Source organism: Topomyia yanbarensis, chromosome 3 (assembly GCF_030247195.1).
Source record: "Topomyia yanbarensis strain Yona2022 chromosome 3, ASM3024719v1, whole genome shotgun sequence".
NCBI lineage: Eukaryota > Metazoa > Arthropoda > Insecta > Diptera > Culicidae > Topomyia > Topomyia yanbarensis.
In genome coordinates this window covers 354,730,031-354,754,957 of record NC_080672.1, presented here as the reverse complement: position 1 = coordinate 354,754,957, position 24,927 = coordinate 354,730,031, and the positions used below count along the sequence as shown (strand labels likewise).

Genomic DNA, 24,927 nt, shown 5'->3' with positions numbered 1-24,927 from the left:
CTTTCCTATGTGAACTTTTGATTGATTCAGTAATGTTTGCTTGAATTTTTCTAGTAAAAAAAATAGCTCAACCTCGAAATCACCCTGCGGAAACGTCCACGAGAACAATCGAAAGAAAATGTAAAAAGAAAAAAAAATTGTGATTATTAAAATAAATATTTATTTTTTGTTTGCCCCCCCCTTCAGAAAAAAATTTGTACTTGGACATAATTTTTAAAAAAGATTTGTAATGGCCTTAATGAACTTGGATATTTTTATCTCATTTTCACTAATACTAACTCTAATTGAAAAAGTATGGCTCTTATTGTACTTTTTTTCTTTTCATTCGAAAGCCAGGAAAAGTTTACAGAGAAAAATGTATTAATACCTTTCTGTTAAGTGAATTTAGCATTCTTTTAGAAGTAAATTAGTTTAAAGATAGTGTTATTATTAGCATTTTCGTTAATTTTCCTAAAATAGTGAATAATAAACATCACCATTATTATCATGGAAATAAAGCAACAAGTTCTACAATTCTTTCTTTGGCTCCATTCAATTAACTCTTTTTGTTTCGACGCAAGATCATTTTTATCACATCGTTTCATATGTAAAAGCAACGATTTCGAATCCACTACATTTGTGGTAAGATTATGCTGTGTTTTCTATTAAGTAGCAGCGAAATGAAAAGAGATATGGAACAAGTGTCAAACAACAATTTATAGAGAGTTTTAAGGTGCACCAAATGAACAATAGTAACGATAAATTTTGTTAATAAATAATTAGAATAATTACAAAACTCCTCGAAAAACGCTAATTGGGAGCTATTTTACTAGTAAAAAGCCATTTAGTATCCTTAACTAAAAGCTAAATGTACTTAAATCGATAGAAAATTTTCTCAGCTTTCCAATGAAACCTTGGAAATAACGATATAAGGCAGATTTTTTAGATTAGAGTCTTTTAAGCACTTGCAAGTCGATTACAGGCAAAGTTTAATAATGAAATTACAAAGAAATGAGAAGAGAAAGGAATATGATGTTGAACAACAAATTATGAATCGTTCTAAAATCCAACTTTTGGACAATATTTATTACTATAATCATAATTCATTATTTGGAGAAAATTGACAAAAGCCTCCTCAAATACACTAACTTTTAACTACTTTACAACTGAAAGGTAATTAAAACTAATTAACTGAAAGATATGAGGACACCATTCAGTAGGAAATTTTCTCACCTTTCGAATGAAAGTAAAAGATTTAAAATACAAAGTATACTTTTTGAGTTAAAGGTATTTTAAAATAATTAAGTTTAATTACTTAATTAAATTTAATTTAAGTTTAATTAAGGTGATTAGTATGAACAGAACAATTTTGTTCTCCAAATATGACAGTCAATCACTCCTCGAGAGGTTCTTAACCATGAACCAAACTCCCTGTATAACTACTAATGTTTTATTGGCACACATGTTCCATATTTCGGATATAAGTGATGGGTTTTTTTAGCTAAGACTTCTGACAACATGCTTCAGTAGGTATTTCTAAAGAATGGGCAGACTTAACTAGGTTTGTACTTACTGAAAGAAGGGGGTTAGTTGGAGATTTTAGTGGGTGAAAATATTGAATTATGTTAGAGCAGTTTTGATTAGTTTTTAAAAAATTGCGAAGCTAATCTGAAACAATCCTTGATAAACAAACAAAAAGTGATGTGATCTGACCAAATTGTATTAATTGGTATTTATTTCAATCACAGGTCTGCAAGCATTGATATTTTATATTTACCAAATTCTTTAGTGCATGTTCAGGAGCGAAGTATTTTATAAAGGAGTTTCAAAGTACAAATGTTTCATACTTTCGAATAGTTCATGTTTCGAACTTTAAAACTGGTATACGTTCTCTTTGTTGCCTCACTTTAGACACGTTTAGAACTGTGTTTTGAATAAAGAGCATTCAGCACATACGCTCAGGCTGGCTCGACTGGGGAAAATAATTCCGAGTCAAGTAACGACCTAAGGACATGCTCTGGAGTGGTTCATTTTGACAGTTCCGTTTTATAAAACTGAAAATTTTAATAATACAACTAATTCTCCCTAGCAGCAGCAGCTTGAGCGGGTTTTGCTGAATGTTACTGAGTGCAAATAAAAAAAGAGACTGGAAATATAAATTTCATGGGGAAACGAAGGTCGTTATTTTTACTATTCGTTTTCGCAGAATTCGGTTTTTTATATTCACGCGACTTTTTAAATTTTTCATTTGTCACGTAAGATGGGGATTTGCACTTATTGTTTTGTTTTGTACGTATTTAGTACCGAAGAGACAGTAAAAAGGCGAAGGTGAATCTATCGAATTTCATTGTGCATTGAATAGATATAAGAATTTTAGTCCCCGCTCTATTGCTTTATGCAGAGAGGAATGAGTAGATCCCTCTCTATCGAGAGAGTAACACAATTGGAACTGGCGATCGGACTAATCACTCTCTCCTCCCATCCGCCCTATAACGAACTTTTCAACAAAAGAGGTTATAACTACTTGAGGGGACCTGTAGCTGTTAGCACTGATCCTTTATTATCTTGCTCTTACAGATGATAATCCTATGAGTTTAGGGTTTATAAAACTTTGGGTGAGCATCTACAAGAAAAGAGCGCTTGATGGTATGTGTAGGAAAAAATGTATTGAGCTTTGTCACCGGATTATTTTTTAGAGTTGTCCTACAGGAGCTGTAGAGCTGGATTCTAGGAAGAGCTCCAGTACAATTGCAGACGAGACAGGAAAGGTCACCCACTAAAACACTACTTAAGGACAATTGCAGTGGATCGTGATTCGGATTGTGATATTGAACCGTATTCAGATGTGCAAGCGTAGGGACTTTATGGTCGCGTGGGAATGAGCGTATATTTGTACGCGTTTGAGACCACGTTGATCAGATTATAAGTACAATAGCGTTCATCAAATCATCGGGGCGCTTTTCTGTTTTTGGAAACATCCGTAGTTGTGCGTTGATGATCGTGCTTATGTATTATGGCGAGAGGCTCGAGCGTTTGTAAGTTTACATGTTCGATCATGTGGGCTTTTGTAGCTCGCGTTAGCTAGCGTGAAACTTCACATGTATAAGTTCGATTTGATCACCAGTGTTAGGTTCAGATGTTAGAAGAGAGCGAATTCCCCCGTATCACTAGAATTCTCGGTCATGTCACCACTGAACGTGTTGTATACTACCCATTAAAGCATAAGAGTGTCATATTGAAAAACAGCAAACCGAGAAAAAACGCTATTCAAGATTTACATTTACATTGAGCTTATGGATGGGATAACCATGGGTTGGATTTTTTTCAATATTTTCTAAACAAACCTGTTGATTTTATTTGTACATTATGATTCAGTGGTGATACAGAATGCAGTCCAACAGATAACTCATTTTCGACAAAAATCCATATAGGACTCTTATGCGTTGATGGAAAGAAGAGTGAATATGAGTTTTTTTTATTGATCCAACAGAATGCATGGGTCTAGGTTGCTAGGACCGAGAGACGGTGCTTGTAAATTTATATGTGCTAAAACGTTCATTTTATTACCGAGCTTGCAAGATCGCGGGCGTAGGTGTACATGACGGATCGCGAAGGGCTCAAGCGTTTGTATGTTAATGTGTTGTTCGCGTATAAAAATTCAATTTTGAAACTGTTTACCATTTGCATTTTCGCGTGTGTTCAGGAATGACCGCGCGGATCGTGAATATGAAACTTAATTTTTCGTGTTCGATTCAGATGCTAGAAGAGAGTGAGTTCTCCCATATCACTAGAGTTTCCAGTCACGTTGCCATGAAAAGTTGTTGTCTAGAGGGTATTTTTTGATCCAACTGAATGTATTCTATAGGTTGATAGAACCGACGGTAGGGACATCCTGATGTAATCGATTTGATGATCGCGCGAATTCGGGCGTTTGTAGTTTTACGTTTGATACTTCTTGTTTATAATTTAATAAGTGCTGAATGGTGCACTTTATCACCGTGGTGTTACCATGTTTGGGAGATCACAAGCGTAGGTATGCGTAGATGATCGCGAAGAGCATAAGACACTCCAAGTTTAAAAGAGTCTCGAATGAGAGCTCATCGCCAAGCCAAGGGTACCTCCAAATAGAACTTGGTCCTAAACCCACTTTGTACATCATTTCGGTCATGGCATAATTGGGCAATAAAGGTCGCCAAATTAGGTACTAAATTAATTACAATAAAGCTTAACTAAAGAGAAAGCCAAAGTATCCCAGTGATATAATCACTGTAATACTGCTTTAGTATAAAAGCAATCTGGTAACCGAAAGTCGTCATCGTGGATATCTAAAAGGCACTCATCATGAATTTCCGAACCACTTCCTTTCAAATGACACCCATATTGATGATGATTTTCACTATTTTATTGAACCAGAAGACGCCATTTTGAATTAAAAAATGGCGATAATAATCTATTTTCGTTGTCCATCCCATTTCAAATGGCATCCATATTGATGATGTTTTTCTCTATTTTCTGGTAACCGGAAGCCGTTATTTTGGATTTCGAAATGGCGTCAGACATCCATTTCCGACGTCTGCTTACCACCCCCTTTCAAACTACAATCATATTGATGATAGTTTTCATTGATTTGTAATAGATAATTTCTGAAACCATTCTTAGGATAAAAATGGAATATTTCTCTTCTCAGGGCAAAAGTGTTATATCTTCATAACTCATTTGTGCGGTTAAGATTTTTCGATTCCATTTTTGCTTTTACAGCTACTTAAACTGGTTTTGCACTTACAAAAAGTGTACCGTTTTGCTCTCAGTGAATTTTTAATCTACTCATGCTATCAGATGAGCCTAGAATTAAAAATCTTCGGTAGGTTGATTGCTTCTACATATAAACCATCTCGGGTTCCAAGCGGGATTATTCATTCTTCAAGTCCGGGTTGGCTCGGGTTTTCAAATTTTAAAATGCTCGGGCTTGGTTCCGGGGGATTATTACTTGTTATAATCTCGGCTCGGTTCGGATCCCGGTTTTTATGTGTGTTTTTTTTTAATTTCTCGGGTTCGGGTTCGAAAAAAAATGAAACCCGACCACCGCTACAACGAGGCTGTGCAACACTTGATGGAAGGGGTCAATCAAAAGGCGAAATTTGCATCTGCTAAAAAGCAAGGCCTTTTTTTAATCTAAAGCTTTATTTGAAACGGCTCAATGCGTTGGCATAACTGAACCGTGGGTCTTTTAATTTTTTTACAATAAGTAAAAAAAATAATTCTAAGAATGTCAGTCTGCTAGATCTTGTTGACGCAGTTTGATGATGCGTGTTGAGATCTTTTTTCCTTGGCGGTGAAGCCGCTTGGGGGTCATTCAGTCTACCTTCTCTCGCGTTATCGTTCCCATCCTTGTCGTCATCGGTACTGCTTTCTTGCTGTTCACGATCACAGGTTCTTATTTGTTTCTTGTTCTTACGAGTCGCTGTTGTATATCCGTCTTCATCGGTTATTAGCTTCTTTATTGGCGATGCTAGTTGTTGGTTTGGGAGCGATTGTCGTGGTCGTTGTACCTGCATTATTGATTAATTTGATCGTTGTTTTTGGTTTATCTGAAAGTGTCGGTGGCTGCTTGTTAGGCTTGCTGGCTGTAGTAGATGAGTTTTGACTAGTTGCTTCGGCGCATGTTTTTCCGTAGTGGGCTGCATGGTTATAGAATTGGTATGTTGGGGTCTGTCCGGGGTATGTGATTAGCGTTGTTTGCTTATAGGTCACGCCATCCTTCGATGATTTTCATTCGATAGTCATGTAAGAAGGTATTGGTTTAGTCACTCGCATGCTCACAATACGAACGCCGTTGGGAATGCCGGTGAAAAAATTTCTCCAGGTGTCATTCGTAATAGATTCTACTTCTTCATATTGCGACATGATTCGTTTGATGAAATCTTCCTTCATGCGCGGGGCTAAATCATGGATACGCGCGTCCACCATGTCGTTTTCCATATACACGGGGATCTTGATTCTGGTGTTATTAAATTCGACCTCGTGTTGCATGTTGTTCTTTGCAATGAAGTTTTCGGCCTGTGCTAAGCTTCTAAACGTGATCAAAACACAGTTTTTTACGTGATGTAGCTGAATGTACGTAACTTCAGCGAGGTTAAGCTCCATTTTCTCTTTAACTAATTGTTCCACTTCCTGAACTGTGGGTTTAACACGAGTTTTATTAAAGTTGATCGAAATTGTGTTACCCCGCAGCACAGGTACTTTTGTTTCATTTGGCAAACTCTTTCACTCTACAGCCGGGGGCTACGATAAAATTTGTTTGTGCACTGATATAGAAAAAAAGCTGGCTTGATTCACTGGTGCCTATAACCTGCTATAGCGTAGCGATTTTTTTTTTTGCTTCTGCTTTGTGCGACGTCAGAAGATAGACTGAAGGCCTTATTTGTCCCTTATACAAAGAGGGACACAGACTGGAGTGCGCCAATTATCGAGGAATATTGCTCCTCAATTCGGCGTATAAAATTATGTCACGTATTTTTTCAACAGATTGAGGCAGTTGGAGGAGTCTGTCGTCGGCGAATACAAAAGTGGTTTTCGTGAAGGCCGATCAACAACGGATCAAATGTTTACCCTGCGACAGATCCTAGATAAATTCCGGGAATACAACTTGCAGACACACCATCTGCTTATTGATTTCAAAGCGGCGTACGATTCAGTGAAAAGAAACGAGTTATGGCAGATAGTGGTAGAACATGGTTTTCCGACGAAACTGATTAGGCTGATTCGTGCAACGCTGGATGGATCGAAATCAAGGTTGCGGAAGAGATTTCGACGTCCTTCGTAACCTTAGACGGATTGAAGCAGGGTGATGCGCTGTCAAACTTGCTGTTCAACATTGCTCTTGAAGGTGCCATCAGGAGAACAGGCATGCAAAAGAACGGTACCATCGTCACTCGGTCGCATATGCTCCTAGGATTTGCCGTCGATATTGATATCATTGGAATCGACCGCCGAGCCGTGGAAGAGGCATTCGTGACTTTTAAAAGGGAGACAGCAAGAATTGGTCTCACAATCAACACCAGCAAGACGAAGTACATGATAGCTGGAAGAATACGTGGATCTAATAGTGATGTTGGTGGTGAAGTGGTGTTAGGTGGTGATAAATTTGAAGTAGTGGAAGAATTTGTGTACCTTGGAACTCTATTAACGTGCGATAATGATGTTACCCGCGAGTTGAAAAGGCGTCTTGCAGCTGAAAATAGGGCTTTTTACGGACTTCTTAGCCAGCTGAAGTCCCGTAGTTTGCAGACAAAGACAAAATTCGCTTTGTACAAGACATTGATAGTTCCGGTTGCCTTGTACGGCCATGAAACGTGGACGTTAAAGGAAGTTGATCGTAGAGCGTTTGGTGTATTCGAAAGTAAGGTGCTGCGAACAATACTCAGCGGTAAAGAAGAAAATGGCATCTGGCGGCGTCGCATGAATCACGAGTTATACCAAGTATATAAAGGAGTGGATATTGTCAAGCTAATAAAAAACGGCAGGCTGCGGTGGGCTGGTCATGTGGCACGAATGCCGGAAGAACGACAGGCGAAAATAATATTTAGTAGAGAGCCGGGAAGAGGCCGACGACTCCGTGGCAGGCCGCGTACACGATGGCTGTTTGCAGTGGAAGAGGACCTAAAAGCACTCAATGTCCAGGGTGACTGGAAGAGATTGGCCAAGGACCGGGTCCAGTGAAGAAGAATTTTTCACTCGGCGTAGATTCAACGAAGCGAATTGTTGCCCATCAAGTAAGTAAATAAAAAGCAAGTTTGAGTGAATATTTTTTTATTTATTCTATATGAATTGAACTCGCAAAAAATTGATTTTATAATAACATCTAATAACATTATTGTTCGTCCAATTTTTATCGTGACACTCTTTATAATGCGTTGCAAATTGAAAATAATTGAAGATAGATACTAAGCGTTGCAAAATTGTTTGCAAAAAATCGCATGAAAGAAATTAATAAAAATATTTTGCTTTTAGGTAGATTATCCATTCAAAAAATAACACTCGCAGAAAGAACTTTCTTCGAAGATACCATGAACCCAAACTAGGCCATTTCGAAGCTTATAATTAATCGCATGATTTTGACATAAAACACCACTGTGAACTCGTCAAAAAATACGAGAGATAGTAGAAGGCTGAATAATGCAAGCAATGCTAAATATCGTCATAAGGTCCTTGCGGAGTGCTTTCAAAGCATTTCCTCCCACCGGGTTTGGCATAGCACCAGTTCCAGGCACACCTAGCGTGGAAAGAGTTAGAGGTCGGTGCACATTGTGTGCGCATAATGAGAAACATCGCCAACCATTTTCATGACAGCGATTTTTCCCCATTTTGCCCGCATGCTGCTCAGCCTTTTGTGGTTATGCCGCACAGTAGAGCGTGGGGCTCTTAAAATGGACCGCTATCAGGTGAAGCCAACGGAGCGCAGAACATTAACAAAAAGAAAACCTTGCAACAAAAAAAATAGTTTGCTTGCCGTTTGGCTTACGGAAAGTATTATTGAAAGTATAATCCCTGAAATGTGCTTTTATTATCGTTCCGAGTCAAGGCACCGGTAATGACGGAAAATGAGGGACAATATTTTATTTTCTGCACTCCGTTAGCATAATTTGTGCTTCTATTCAAAAAGCAGCGGCATTGTGGCAAAGGAACTGATGTATTAAGGATGTTCATTAGTAGCCTGTGTTGCATTGTTGTTTTAGGAAACAAAACATTATATTGTGCAGGTGTTGGTTCTGGGTTCAAATAATTTCAGAACCTGTTTCATTGATTGAAATAACGACAGGGCAGCTCCAAGAGTCCTATCAAGCTATATATAATAGAGATTTTTTTAAGATCACGTTGTCCTTATCTTGCTCGTACACAGTTATTGACACAGTTCGGTACAGGGAACGTTTAGTGCTTGTTTGACCTGTGGCAGAAAGACTGTGTCTGAACCTGAAGTCGAAATTGATTTATGTTTGAACATTATTCTCGCATGTCTGGTTCCCATCCAGGCATGCACTACTATGCTCTCTACTTTGAGATGGAATTGTATTGTACCGAACCGAACCGATCCCCACCGACTGCCCGAGGAACTTCTCGTTGACGGTTAACGCCTGAAGGATGAGTTGGTTGAGTGCAGAAAAGCGGTGCAGTAGGTGGAGGTAACAGTCAGTACTCAGACGGATTGGAGAACCGGAACAGAACAACCGGTAAGGGAGAACAATCTATAAACATGTCACACACGAGTGGAGCGAACTGGCGCGTGGGAAATCCCTTCGGGCAAAAGCATGCTTTTCCCATGACCGAGGGAAAGTGTCGGTGATTTGAAAAAATGTGTGTGTGATCATATGTCACACGTACTTTTATGTAGGATTATATTTGGACAGGTGTCATTGAATGGGCGAATGCAGTCATTGTATGGGATGATCGCTATAGTTACGTGTATACGAAATGCTAGGTGAATTGTGCAAAATAAAATTGACTTGTGATTTGTGCAAAATATTATTGACGAGTAAACAACCTAAACATTTCGACTATCATACAAAACATGTCAGGACTCATGCTGATTAGTTTTCGGTCCAATGTTTTCATATCAGGTAATCTGCTTGGCAACAATTTTATTGAAATTTGTTTATCTAGTTTTTGTTTATTATGCAGAATACAAATCGCTTGCCAAGTAGCAAACCCTGTTTTAAAGCGTAATTTTTTTTTCAAGATTTGATTCTTGAAACCAAACACAAAAATTGTAAAAAATATATTGCGAATGAATAATGATATCTTGTTGAACTGAAAAAAGGGAGAAGACCACTCTACCATTTTGTCAAACGAATTCCAGTTAGTAATTAGATTTTTCGTTAAAACTTTCTAATATTCTACTGGGCCAGGGCCTTATTTCAATTAGTAGTCTATGTATTCCATTGATTATGGGCGGATTAATCGTGCAATTTTGGCTCATCTCTGCAACCTTTTAAAGCATTTTATTGTTTGTAAATACATTTGCTCGGCCTATTTATTTCACAGTTTTAAGCTGACATGGTGCCGAGCATTTCCTCATTCAGGAAGAGAAAACAAAAATAACTGGGAACAGTTACTCGAAAAACCTTCTGCTTCGACTAGAGAACTAGCAACAATGCTAGATTATCCTGAAAGTACTGTGGCTCGAGTGACTACTACCAGCCATTCGCTGCGGATGGATGGATGGATTTGTCTTCATCGACGATGAAATCTGTGGTAATTTCAAACTATACAAGGCTTCTGCGCACGTCAAGGTTCCAAGAAAATTCAAGTTTGTTTTCGTTGGTAAGTTCACAAAAAAAAATGATTTTGTGTGGGATCCGTTCCTTTAGCAAGAAAACCAGTTTTTGTGACGGATTAGCCTACAAATTTGAAGTATTTAAAAGGCTGTGCTTCAATAAACAGATCTTAAGCTTCATTAATTTGCATGATGGTCCCGTTACGTGTTGGCCAATTCTAGTCAGCTGCCATGACAACAAGGACGTGTTACCAGGCCCGTGCGAAGAAAATTCTCAAGGGCATGGTTTTGGTTTTTTTACGTTTCTTATAAAAAATATGCACAGAAATCCTGAAACTCTAAAAAGTATTTCCAAGGCATGGAGGGCCGAGTCTTACCAATCGACTCTCCTCAACAAATTGAGTCTACGTCAGTTATCGAGAAGGATTCTTCAACAAAAACCTCTGCCTACTGGCTCGTAGTAGTATCGGATTCTTACTGCAGTGGTTTGTAGTAGTTAAGCCTACCGACTAAACCTAAACATCTTGTTTACCCTAATCCTCATCCCCCCGAATCCATTGTTCAGAAAGGATTAGGCTCCTGTTCTTTTTATTTTATGTTAATCGTTCATGTTCTCTCAATTGCTACTTTTTCTAATCCTTCTTGGTGCGACTCGTTCCTATTTATATGCTAGCAGGGGCTGAGAATTCCTCGACGGCGGTATTTCTCTCTATCGATACCCGTTGTTTTGAGCCATTTAGCTCTCAACCACTCTGACGGAGATATCATCGGCAGTGAAATTTCTCTTGACAACGATATTCCGATTTTTTTCGAGTTCGTGTTGTTCGTTCGTGTTTTGCCTTAGCTCCCGTTTGCTAGCTCGCTGACCGACCTTTACTGTGAAACCGGTCGACGTCGAACAGATGGAGAATTAGTGGCTAGCGGAGGCAGTGACTAAAAGAAGGTGTGCTCCGACTGATGGCATTTTCAAATGATTTGATAAAGGTAGTAAGTCTGGTCAAATACAACACAAAACAACGTTTTGTAATGTATATATGAAGACTTTTTTTCCATTAGGTCCAATCTGCAAATGAGAGCCCTCTTTTTTCGCTTTCTCTTTTGATTATTACCGCGAAACCGTAAAACTTTTTAATCATTTATCTGTATGTTTCGAAAGACCAAGGTTTTTACTAGCTTATTATGCATACAGTTGATGGGAAATCAGAAAGGTGACCGAGTAATTCGCGGAAGAGAAAGTAAACAAAGAGAGGCTCTCTTTTGCAGATTGGACCTATTGAAAAAAAAGTCTTCATATAACTATTCATTTTGGCCCAAATGCGGTAGCCTAACGAGGCCGATTATTCATTTTCATGTACATTTCAGGTGTTAGTGGGGGAAGGAAAAGCCGTATTTAGGGGCGGCTTACTCCCCTCTTGTGTTAGTACGGCGTTTGGTAATGTAATATATTCTCAAAATTTTGATTTATAGCAAAAACCATTTTTGGAACGTTGGACCAAAGTAATTAACTACGCTGTCATTTTCAATTTTTATTAAAACGAAGACGGTTCTTTGTAAAAATATTAAGTCACTTTGATATATTTCAAGAGAAAATTGAAAAACTATAGCAGGAAGTGGGACAATTAATATTGTGAAAAGCGTATATATTATTTTCAAGGCTGTAATGTAGCTATGTTGTCTCACAAAATATTTCGGTTCTCAGTTTTGGAGTGCGTGCGCTAGGAGCGAATGTTGCTTCGGAGCGCTTTTTTTTAAAAAAAAAATGTGTAAGCCGAAATACAAGATTTTTGTAGGCAACAACAATTAATTTAATCAAGTGCTTTATCGTGATTTTAGATCTGCCGGATAATATCTTTTATTTATATCCTGTTTTGGGCGACATTTCTATTGCAAGAAATTGAAAAGAAATGGGTGGTCCGAATTGGAACACGCTTGGGGTAATTCGGACCTTTCATGTACTTTTTCGCAGGACCGCTTAAACACTATATGGTAAAAGATCGGAATAAATCAACTTAGAAAAAATGTGCGCAATTGAACAGGCTTTTAGGAAAAAAATATTTATTTGTGATTCGGTTGACACGTTTCAGTTCTATCGCTCATAAACCCTTACTAGGTCCGAATAGGCCCAGTTCCCCTATTTACTTTCATTTTGTTATCTAAAAATGGCATAGTATTTTTAACAAAAGGACGTAACATAGCATACCGTTGGAAAGATCATTTCTTCTTCCAGAACAATGAAAAAATTGTGAATATGATGAAAAATGACAGTGAAGCTAATTTTTAGTGCCAAAAGATTCGAATTTTTTTTGCTATAATTGGAGATTTCGATGGCATACCACATTTCTCAAACATTGTTTTGTGTCACTGTGGCACCGTGTAATTGTCTAGGCATTCCACACTAAGTGAATGAAATAACTGGTAGTTTTACATTTTATTGATTATAATGTATCTTATAACTAAATAAAAGGAATAACTCAATACTCAAAGTCTGTAGTCCAGTCTACTATAACTCGAATAAAAAATTCCTTCTGTGTTAAGTTACACCGTGGAGGTTGATGATAAGTATTGTCGTACCCAGTCGTCTGGTCGCGACGACCAATAACGATGTTTACAAAGACGGCAACAAAGATTTCGCAATTAGGAGAGGTAGGATCAATTTCATTTGAGATTTTAAAGAACTTCTACCCAGATCTTCCCAACGATGTTCGAATGATGAGAAAGCGACAAGCTCGACCAATAATTTATTTAAATTCTAAATCTTTATCATTCAGGAATTCCACGAAGATCCATCCGAGAATCTCCAAAATCATGACCGACCATCTTATATTCCAATGAAACTTTGCAGGTTTCACAGGCATGGAAGACTAAACATTTTCCACAGTCAATTGAATTATTTTGACTTAAGCGCAATTTTTCAAAAGGGTGTACGCGCATTGATTTCAATTTTTTTTTGTTCTATTACCTGATTCTATACAACCAAACTATCTGAGAACGAGTTACAGGGAATGAATACTTCTTCACGAAAAAAATGTTGTATCATTTTTCACAAAAACAAAAATTTATATTGAATATTTAAATTGCAAAAAAAAACATTTTTTAAATTTTTTTCTACAAACTTGCTGGTATCACTAAAATACAACTTTTTGTTGAAGGAACTAATAACGTAAAATCAATATTTTGGCTTCAAAAACTATTTTTCATATATATTTGCTCTATTTCCATCAAAGATTTCTGTTTTTTGTGCACTTTTATGCAGCCAAACTTTGACTATTCCGATACTCTATTATTCATGGAATAGATTAAATGTTACATAGAAACAGGATATAGTTAAGCGTATTGCCTGGGTGACCATTCATGTACGACGGTTTATAACATAAAATGTGTTTATATTATTTTTAATTTATATACATTATTAGCTATTCCCAAAATCATATATTTTTCACGCACCTACAAGCATGTAGAACATATTGAGTTGATCAATTACGGTTACAACATGGAATAGTTTAGAAAAATACAAATTTTATAATTAAACTGCCAAAAAACAACGATTTCGGGCTTAAAAAATAAATCTACAGTATGTGTAAGGTATTTTCAACAAAAATGTTCAAAATTGAATATTATACAACTTTTCTGAAGTCCTCAACCATCTAAAAAAATATAAATGATGGAATTGTATTGTGAATGTTTTCCGAAGACGCCTAGGTTCTATAATATCTAAGGCCTCAAATAGGTATTGTTCAACTTTTATGAATTTGTAGAACTAACCTTATTGGTTAAACTAAAGTACAAATCCCTGACCAAAAAAAAATCAAATTTTGTTTAAATGGTTCAGATTTTCAGCAAAGTTGTCAAATATTGTGTTTAGAACAATTTCGTTGAAAATACCCATATACATACTGTAGATTTAACACTGCCAAAATTGTTGTTCTTTGGCAGTTTAACTTCAAAATTTATTTTTTTTCACTTTTCCATATTGTAATCGTAATTGATTAACTCAATATATTCTACATGCTGGTAGGTACGGGGGAAATAAAAGATTTTGTTTATAGCTAATAATGTATATAAATTAAAAATAATATAAACTCATGTTATTTCAAGTTATAAACCGTCGTACATGAATGGTCACCCAAACAGTGCGTCCAACTATATCCTGTTTTCATGTAATATTAAATCTATTCTATGAATAATAGAGTATCAGATTAGCCAAAGTTTGGCTGCACAAAAGTGCACAAAAAACAGAAATCTTTGATGAAAATAGAGCAAATTTATATGAAAAATAGTTTTAGAATCCAAAATATTGATAATTAGTTATTAGTTCCTTCAACAAAAAGTTGTATTTTAGTGATACCAGTAGGTTTGTAGAACATATTAAATCAATCAATTGAGTTTTTTAGCATGAAAAAGTCGAAAAACTGATTTTTTGGTCATATTCACAAAAAACCACAATTTTGCCTCAAAAATGAGGTCTGAAGTTTTTGGTATCTTAGAAAAAGTTATTCAAAATAAAATATTCTACAACTTTGTCGAGGACATCGACCCTCTAAAAAAATGCTTTAAAAAATTTTTTTGCTCGGGTACTCTGCTTTAGTCCAACCAAAAAATATTCTATTTACAAAGTTGCAGGATAATACTGTGAACATATCCTACAAAGAAATGCTGGCTCTAAAATGACATCTAAGGCCTCAAATAGGTTTTGTCCCACCTTTTTTTGGATTGGTTGCGGTGTTGATTCGTCACAAGAGGATAGCTAACCGCTAACAAGTGCTCTCGCTTCCCCGGAACGCCAAGGAATCAAAACGCCGACCGTTCTCACTGTGAAGGATCAGTCGAACGAGCCTAGCTCTCCTCCACAGGTAATCGCAGAAGAAAACGAAGCAGGGAGGACAAAGGGTCCCCCTGGGAAATGCACAGAGGTGACTTCCGAAATCGCTTGCGGCGAGCAAGTCGATTCAGCGATAATTCGCCAATGTCGCTAGGGAGGTTCCAATCAAGGAGCCAAGCTCACCTTCCTAGCTAAACGCCAAGGACAGCTACCGGAGCAGACAACGACATTCCCGGAGAACTCGGCCGTTGCAGTCCCAGCCGGTCGGACGAAACCGCTGTCTTCCCACCAACAGCAGCAGATCGACAAGCAGCGGAGAGTGCACAGAGAAGAGAGGTGAATAAAAGTCGGTAAAATTATGAATTTATTTTGTTGGTTGGTTTATCCTTTTTTTGTTTATATACGAAAATACGAGATTCTTGTAGAGCTACCTCTGCTGCCCTCAAAAGAAGGGTCCGCCGAGTAAACATGAACCCGAGTAGTGGACAAACCGTTACTTACAAATTTCATACAAAACTGTAATGTTATTACAGAATATAATTCCAAGTATCATTCTAAATCAAAATGCATTTAACAAAATTTTAAAAATCTCGGGAACAATTGCATTTCAGAAAGTTATTGTTATGAGCATTTTGATTTAAAATGGCGTTTAGAATCATGTTCAAAATAAACTTGTATTTTTGACTGCATATAGTATGAATTATAAAAATATATCAAAAGTTGTTGTTAGGAAAACTTTTTTATTGAAACATTTCCATGATTCAAATACACTGAAAAAGTTTATTTTACGTCTTTAAAACGGTAAACATAGATTGTTGACATTTAATCATGGGATAACTGTCAAAAAGCGCATAATTACACAAATTAAATGTTTTTGCTGGAGCAAAATTCCAAATATTTCGAAAACTATCACAGTTTGCAATATTTTGTCCATGCGCGCTGAAAATTTTAAATTTTTTACACCTAGTATTGTGTTTGATGTTCATAAAATGTATTATAAATATAAATACGTATACGTTTGAATTTGTCAATTGAGTGACCACAAATAAAAGTCACGAGAACAGAACATGCTTCGTAAAACCCGCTTCAAGAGCGTTGCTCCTGCGTACCATTTTTTTTAGTTTTATCCGGTTTTTATACTGAATCTTGTTTTTATACTGAATCCTTGCCGAGTTTTAATGGCGAGAACCTTTAAACCACGGCTCACAGAAAGGAGGCTTGCTATTCCGCGAATTGACAGTTTTCGGTGACGTCAGAAAAATCGTTAAGATAAACAAACGGAATTCTCGAAAGTTGTTGACAATATTTGAGCTCTTACGGTGGAAAAAAAAAATAGTGTGCAATGAATTTTTGACGTAAATTACGCCATAATTACCCTACACACAGTGGATAATCAGTGCATCTATGTGATTATTAGCGTAAATCGGGAATTTGGATGCATGCCATAGAAAACATATCCCACCGTAATTTTCTGATCATAGCATAGGTTTTGGAGATCCGCATAGCTTCCTTGTGATTAACCAGGTACCGATCATTCGTTAGCAGCAAACAATATATGAATTTCATGAAATTGTTTTCGCCGACGATTTCTATGACGCGCACTTGTCAAATGTTTACACTCTAACGAGCTAGCCTAGTATATGTAAGCCGTGCTTTAAACCATATTTATGACGGCGCCGGTGGTTGAGTGGTAAGCGTGACCGCCAGTTGGCCTGGGTTCAATTCCAGCCGAGGTCGTTGAGATTTTTCTAAGGTGAAAAAATCTGTGGTCACGTCTTCCTTCGGAAGGGAAGTAAAGCCGTTGGTCCCCGGTGCATGAAATTGGTGGATCGATATCTAGTCCAGGTAGTGGAATCACCTCTCTGGCGTCGGTAAAGAAGAAGTAGATCCAATTTCTTTACTCTTACTAACAAAAATATCCTCCTCCCGTGATACTTGTGGAGTGCGCAGTAGTATATAACGGCCTCTAGCAAAAGCAAGTATCGGACTAACCATTCCTTCCCTTTCCTTCCGCGATCTGCGTTCGGGCCTGGCCGGCGCCGGTATTGATCAAAAACACCAGGATTACCAGGAGTTGCACATGGAAAGATGTTTCGCTGCTCCCAAGCATAATTATCTACTGATTCACTGTGCAACTTCAGCTAGTCCCGATCAATATCGGAGTAGCAGCCAGGGGTGGTCGCACAAGCTCAAGCTCAAGCTGAATCCTTGACGAGTTTTAATGGCGGAACCTTTAAACCATATTTATGCTGCAGGATCTTTGTCCGATTTTTACGCTTGAAGTTTATTTCCGATTTTTATATTCTAATATATTTGAAACGGGCTTTGCGAAACATGTTCTGTCCTTACAGACTGTATTTTCGGTCGCTCAATTGAAGTTACCGCTGTAATTGAAGCTAACTAATAAAGCCTTTATAACTCATCTAAATTTTGGCCAATATAATGGTATCAAGATCAAAAAAAGAAAGATGCTTGGCTATTTTTTGAAATAGTTTATAGTTTATGTCTCATAAAATGTAATAACCTAAATATATTCACCGAATAAAGCTGAATTATAGCTCAATTCAACAATGATTTTAGTTAGCGGAAGGAAGAAACAAAGTTTCAACTTTATTTTCTAATCATAAAACCTGCTTCCTCAGTAGCAGCAGCACCAGCAGCAGCAGCAGCCAGTAGAAGCCAGTGCGCCATTTGCTTGTCAACAAGCTGCAGCTGACAACGTGAAGACCATCGTAAGTCCCCGATGAGAAAACTGTAAAACTTTGCCCCAAAACTCTTTCGGCTAATTTGATTTCACTACGCTGAACTTTGGCTTTGGAATTTATTTCCCTTCTAGGACAGATTTATGGGTGCAAAGTTAACTCTTCTTGTTTTCGGTCGGGACCGAGGGAAATTGTCACGAAACTGTTTTTGTAATAAGCCAGAAAAGTTTTGAATGTGATTCCAACGTTTGTTTCCTTTCGGGGTGATGGTTAAATTCTATTAAATTGAGCACATACTTTCAAAGATTTTTGTCTGGCTGAATAAAGTATTTTATAGGAATCCAGATACAGCTATTTTCACTTACCACAATAAACGGCAGTTATTATCGCAAAAAATCCGATCACTGAGATAATCCTTAATTCCATCCTTTCTGTTTGTTGTTCGTAGTTCCGGCGAGCGTAAAACACTTCTAGTGTGAAACACCTACAACGGTAAAACGAGAAATTTTCTCTTTTTCACCACACAAACATTAAGGACCCGGCAACGACAGTATGAATTCCAATTTGTTTTTTCTCTTGAAATAAATTGAAAATTTTCACACTTCCGACTTCAAACACACCGGCACGTTTGCACCCAATCATTTAATTTTAAGTGAAGCTATTCAACCTTCTGCCGCACTGCAAGCACCACTTGAACGAGGCCAGCTTCAGGTACCTTTGCCACACTTCTCCCAAATAGCACTGTTGAGAAAAACGTGGACTGCTATCCTCGGTACAGTTACCTACGTTGGAATCAAAATTCAAATAAAAACGTCGTGGTCTAGCCGTTCAACACTTAATATTTGCAAACAAAAAAATTGGAAACAATCACTACGAAAATCATTACAGTGCTCTGACGGTCGACAGCGGAAAGCTAATCCTAGCGTACCAGTCGCGGTACAGCACGAGATGCTAGCACTTTTTTCCACTTGTACGCTTCACTTTGCATGTCAAACATTAGTATTTTTTTCCTTGGCACTCTTGGTTTTTTTCCTTTCACGCTTCCAGCTTCTGACCACGGCCAGACGTTATCGCTTGTAATACGTCTGAGCCGGAAAATCCTCACCAGAGCAACGCCAACCGAACAGCAATCGGAAAGGAGCCAGTAATCGCCAACGATCTGTGAAAAAGAAGCGGAAAATGGAAAAAATTATTTTCTGTTCATTTAAAATGGGTTTTCATTTTTTTTTCGGAATTCGTATTATGTATTCCGTCACTCCTAGCAGCACCGTCCCTTTCAGAACCGAGAATGCACACAGAGCCATGAATCGGCGGCGCTCAGTTCGGTCTCTGTTTGTGACCAGCCATTAGTCGGTCGTGGTCTTTCCTGCTTCTTCGGATGCAATCAAATTACGAAAACCCGTTGTCCCGTGCTGTCGGAAATCGGAAGTGCAAACAGTTGCATATTCCCTGAACGGTCTGCTGCCGTGCTTCGATCGTTAGGGGGACGCTCAATTTCGTCCATTCAGTCGAAGCGGTTATGAAAAATAAGTGAAACCATTCTCGTTTGTTGTCGTACTCTTCATAGATATAACCCCGAATTAAAAATGTATTGTAATATGTAAAAAAACAACGTTCATCAATGCGAGGCACCCTATTGAACAGTCGTACCATCGGACGAGCTTTCTGGTGAATTTAATTAATGAAATATGGTAATCTGTGCTGCTGATGCTCATTTCCGAATTATTTTCACAATTAATCTGCTTCAAACATCGCCATTTAGGGTCTTGCTCAAGTTAACTGATTCGCGATGTGAGTCAAGTAACAAACAAGAAGGAAAATTTAATTATGCTTCGGGCATGATTATTCCGTCCAATCTAGCTTCTGGTAGCAGTTACGTTGGCTGGTGCACGGACATACCATAGTATTCAATTACTACTCGTTATTTTGGTATTTAACTCCAGCTTAATCCATGACCATGCAGTTTACAGTTATATAACTCTTGGTGTTCGCAACAACTAGAATGGTTAATTATTTAACAATAACCGCTGATTTGAGCGGTGTAGCTTTTATCCATAAGGTTTCGTGATTTATAGACACGAAATATTTTTTTATTTTATTTTCATATCTTCGGTATACACCGTACAGACACATTTTAAAACTATATATTTCTTATTAATAACTTATATCTATGCTTGGAAACGTTAAAATCATACACTGAGGAAGCTTCATTAAATCTGTGGCAACATCTTTCCAGTGGATTATTTTGTCCATATGAAGTACGGTGTCTAGGGATCCACAACAGAGTGGGGTTACGAAGAGCGCGAGGAGGCGCATACAAATTAATGTCGATATTACCTGACTGCAAGTCGAAAACAAAAACTCTTTGCAGGAAGATACGGCGAGTCGCCAGAGTCTGCAGACCGAGTAGCATACATCTATCGCCATAAGGAGGCAACACAACTGGATCATTCCATTTAAGTTTCCTGAGGGCGAATCGCACAAAACATCTTTGTATACGTTCTAGTCGGTCAATTTGAACGGCATGGTATGGTGCCCACACTTGCACAGCATACTCCAGAACACTTCCGATCAGGGCACAGTAAAGTGCATTTAGTGCGTAGAAATCATCGAAGTCCGCCGTGTTCCGCTTTAAGAAGCCCAGCATTCCGAAAGCCGTAGCAGTTGTCGCGGTGATATGGTCGGAAAAGCTCAACTTCCTATTGAAGAGCACTCCCAAGTCTCGGATCGAGTCGACGCTTTCAATTGTTCTTCCTTTTAGGCTGTATTCATAACGTCCTGGAGTAAGCAAGCGTCCGAAACTGATTACTTTGCATTTACTAACGTTGACTTCCATTCCGTTAAGCGTGCACCATTCTTGAATAGTACAGATATCTTCTTGAAGCACTACGGCGTACAGCACTTTCCCAGACTTGATCTGATTACAGATATTGTTAATAAACAGAATAAAAATAAGCGGGCCCAGATGACTGCCTTAATTGCGGGACACCTGTGGGTGTTCTGAATGTGCTTGAGCGCGTGTTTTTTATACTCACGAATGCCGAGCGATCGGAAAGATACAACTGCAACCAGTTAGTCAGCCAGGTGGGAAATCCCAAACGCTTTAATTTCAAGATTGCGATGTTGTGCGGTACTTTGTCGAAAGCTTTTGAGAAATCGACGTAAATTGCGTCCACCTGATGACGCTTCTCGACGGCGGGAAACAACTTAGAAGTGTAAGCTATCAGGTTAGAAGTTGTTGATCGTTTTGTGACACACCCGTGTTGATACTCGGAGATAATGTGCGATGCAGCTGCATACGTGACGTTGTAGACCAGCTTTTCGAGAACTTTGGAGAGACAGTTTAATAATGAAATACCTCTGTAATTTTCGACGTTGTGAATATTTTCAGCCTTGTGAATGGGAACGATAGTAGCTTCTTTCCAGGCGATAGGAAAAATGCCTTCAGCGAGAGAGCGATTGAAAATGATACACACCGGAAGAGACAGCACGTGGGCGCAGCTTTTTATAAATTGGGGCGAGAGATGATCGGGGCCAGGCCCTTTCGACGAATTAACAGCAGTCAGAGCCTTCAAGACGTCAGCTCGGCTTACAGTGGGACGGGGGAGATTTATGTTGTACGATGGTAATGTTTCCAAATACTCTTCCGAAGGGACGGTATAGTCGCTTCTAAACACTCCGCGAAAGAAATCAGCAAACAAATTTACGGTATCAGCTGGAGATTGCGCGCTTGCGATTCCAAGGAAAACGTCAGTGGGAGTACTACCAGATCGTTTTCTGCTGCTAACGAATTCCCAAAATGTTGCAGGGTGATCGCGAAGGCTATTTTGCACAAGATTCAAATACTCACGAAAAGCGGAATTCCGGGCCGTTTCGTATTGTAGTTCTATCCGTCGAAGAGTAACTTTGTTTTCGTCTGTTTTATGGCGGAAATAACGCTTGCGTTGTTTTCGCAGGGCATTACGCAAACGCGAATCTCAGCGTTCCTCCATGGAAATTTGAAATCCACCCTCCTGTTGACTCGTTTCAGTGGAACCTTTAGGCGGAGTATGTCATATACTTTGCCATAAAACAGCGCGACTGCTTCGTCAAGCTCATTACAACACATAAAGTCGGTCCAGTCGACAGTGGCAATCAGTGCGGAGATTTCGTCAAAGTTGCAACGGTAAAAGTCAAAATCAAGCTCGTCAATCGAATGAAATGAATCATCTCCAGTGTTGGTACGTACATCTAGCCGCAGGACAAACGGTTTGTGGTGATGATCGACTTTGAGAATAGCAGTCGGAGGCTCAAGCAGCTCTAAGATATTCGTGTTGTTTACGAATGCAAGATCGAGGATCCTCCCGTTCACATTCGTCAATGAGCAGATCTGGTACAGACCGCCTGCAACCATAAACTCCGTTGCAGCTATTTCTTGTTCCGAAGAGGCATTAATAGGTAGGTAACATTTTAGATCATTATCGAGCGACCACTGAAGGCGTGGAAGATTGTAGTCTCCAGAGACGAGAACAGTGTCGGTGCTGCCAGCATTGTCTAGAATTGTTTGAACGGCATTAGCGTGCGCGTGATACAAATCCGGATCACTATTTGACCTGAGATAAACACAGTTAATATATACAGATTGATTCGGGAGCGCGATACGCACGGCGATTTTCTCCAGGCGTTCAATTCCAGACAAACTTAGCTGCGAGCCTACGAGGTTGTTCTTTACCGCTATTAGGACGCCACCGCCTCGACGCAGATGACTGGTTGTTGAGTTGCGATCGCAGCGATATATTACGTAGTTCGACGAGATCTCAGCGTTTAATATGCCTTCGCGCAGCCAGGTTTCCGTAAGGACAATGACGTCGTAGTCACTAGAAGAAAGCGCTAGATGGAATTCTTGTGTTTTCGTTCTCATTCCTCGCACGTTCTGGTAGTAAACGGAAAGAAACTGCTCGGAATGTGCGGCAACTTCGGGAACAGGCAATACAGGATGTGAAACAGGCGATGGAACTAGTTGGGAGGAGGGCGAAGAGCAGTGGAAGCAGTCATTGTTGCTGAGTCGGGCGCATTCGGTTTCCAAAAAACCTTTCTGGAATCCGACTTCTCTTCAAACTAACGATAAGCAATGCCAACTGGCCATGTAGACGCCGTCATAGCCTTTTCTTTGAGATCCGTGAGCATGCCAACTTTGTAGGAGACAAAATTCAGCGTTCTAGGATCTCTGCCACGAGGGACCAACTTGACGACAGTGATGTTCGAATTTCCGAGTTTATCCGCAGCTAACTTGGTAACGCTTTCATCAGGGACATCGGGCGAAATTCCTGACAGGTACAACCAAAATTTTTTATCTTCACGATTCACAGCGATGGATGGTGTCAATGAACCGGCGGCATCTGTACCACGCAGCAGCTTAGAAGGATTGGAGCCTGTATCGTCGTTCTCTCTTTTTTTAGCAGAATTAAAGGAAAATTGTCGCGGTCCAAGAATCGGCGTTTTTGGTACAGCGTCGATCAACGTTTTGAAGTTGGTTTAATTCCTCCAGTATGTCGTTGCGAATTGAATTTTTAAGCTCCTCGATCACCATTTGGTTTGCGGACTCAACGGACACTAATGCGTTACGAAAACGTGCTTTGCCCATAATATTTTTGCAGGTGTTACACATCCAAAATAAGTTAGACTTGTTAACAACAGCGGCAAATAATTCGTCGTTTAGTCCGCTGCATTTTGCGCAAAATGACGAAGAGCAAAAACCGTCACATTTTACAGCATTACGACCATCGGAAAATTTATCAGTGCAACTCTCACAAAATCCAGGCATTTTACAATATGCGGTAGTGTAAGGGTTACTAGTTGAAATGCTCAGTAACAGATGTCGCCACTTACACTCTACAAGACGATGGCAGGTATGCTTTTGGGTACGAAATTCACTTAGGTACAAGATCAAAGAAGCGCAAGAAAGAACTAACAAAAACTACTACGAATTACTTCTCACCTTTCTCGTTCTAGCACCTAGAGTTCAGGAAGGCGGATGACAACTGACGAATGTATATGTTCTTTCGGTTGGCAGAAATAAAACACAGCAGCGACGATGATGTTTATTTCTGCTGGGTGATGAATTAACAAATTGATGGGCGAGATTTGGTCGTGTGTTAGGGTGCTTACAGAGTGGCCGCGAGAAGCTGTGCAGGGGCTGGCACTGACATTAAAATGCGAGATGCGAGAAACCTGCTTGCAGCATATCAAATGGAACCTGTCAGAGTAAAAACAGGCAGTCGGCGCCGATCCGCTCAGCTTTCACTCTGACATCACCCCTTTGGTTTGCTGCAAGCAGGTTTCTCGCATCTCGCACTCTAATGTCAGTACCTGCCCCAGCTCAGCTTCTCGCGGCCACTCTGTAAGCACCCTTATGTTGATATTTTGATCAGGATGGTGACACTTTTGCAAACTGCGAGTGGAAGTGATGGTGGTGGAGCGGCGAAATGGCGGAGGGGCGAGGTGACGGAGTGGCGAGGTGGCGGTGATGCGGTGGTATGGCGGTTATGGCAAATCAGCAAACTGCTTCAGCTTGTCCAGAATATTTTGATATTGTGGTCCTACCTTGCGTGTGAGCAAAACACTGTCATTCGGCAAGTGAACACGGAGGTTGGATAACAAGCCTGAACGGTTTTGCAGGATATCGAGGCAATAATCACAATGATATAAACAAAAATTGAGGAGCGCGGAAAACAAACTAAACTTTCACAAACAGTGTTATTTCGCTCATTGTTACGGTTAACATGTTCTAATATGGCGACTTTAACAATTTTGACCAATAATTTTCGTTTTCGCCGTTTTCGTATAATGCATAACGTGTATAATGCCATGAACAGGTTACTACCTGAGGCGCGCGTTTCGAGCAGAGAGCATCCCATGGCGGCTAGGACGCAGTTTCGAGCAGTGGCCCATACAAACTATCTTGATGTGCGGGTCTAACAACTGACTTAAGCAGTTATATACAAAGTTGAAACTCAAAAAATCGGAAAAAAAATTATTGAATATTCTGAACGTACATGCTTTTGAAAGTGTCTGTGTGAAATTTCATCCAAATCGGAGCACTAAGTTTCAAATTACAGCCATTTTCAGCAACTGGTTCTTCCACGAATGAAGTTAACACAAAACTTTAAACGCAATTA

At 39.1% G+C, this 24,927-nt stretch overlaps 1 protein-coding gene across 2 annotated transcripts in view; it reads right to left on the bottom strand.

Moving 5' to 3' along the window:
• LOC131694068 (uncharacterized) overlaps positions 1-24,927 on the bottom strand; it is a 183,719-nt gene that overhangs the window by 48,234 nt on the left and 110,558 nt on the right. For both annotated transcript variants that reach the window (XM_058982439.1, XM_058982440.1), the window contains exon 2: positions 18,136-18,929. In XM_058982439.1, coding sequence (XP_058838422.1) covers positions 18,136-18,196 — 61 coding nt within the window. In that variant the 5' untranslated portion in view covers positions 18,197-18,929. The remainder of the gene's footprint in view (positions 1-18,135; positions 18,930-24,927) is intronic.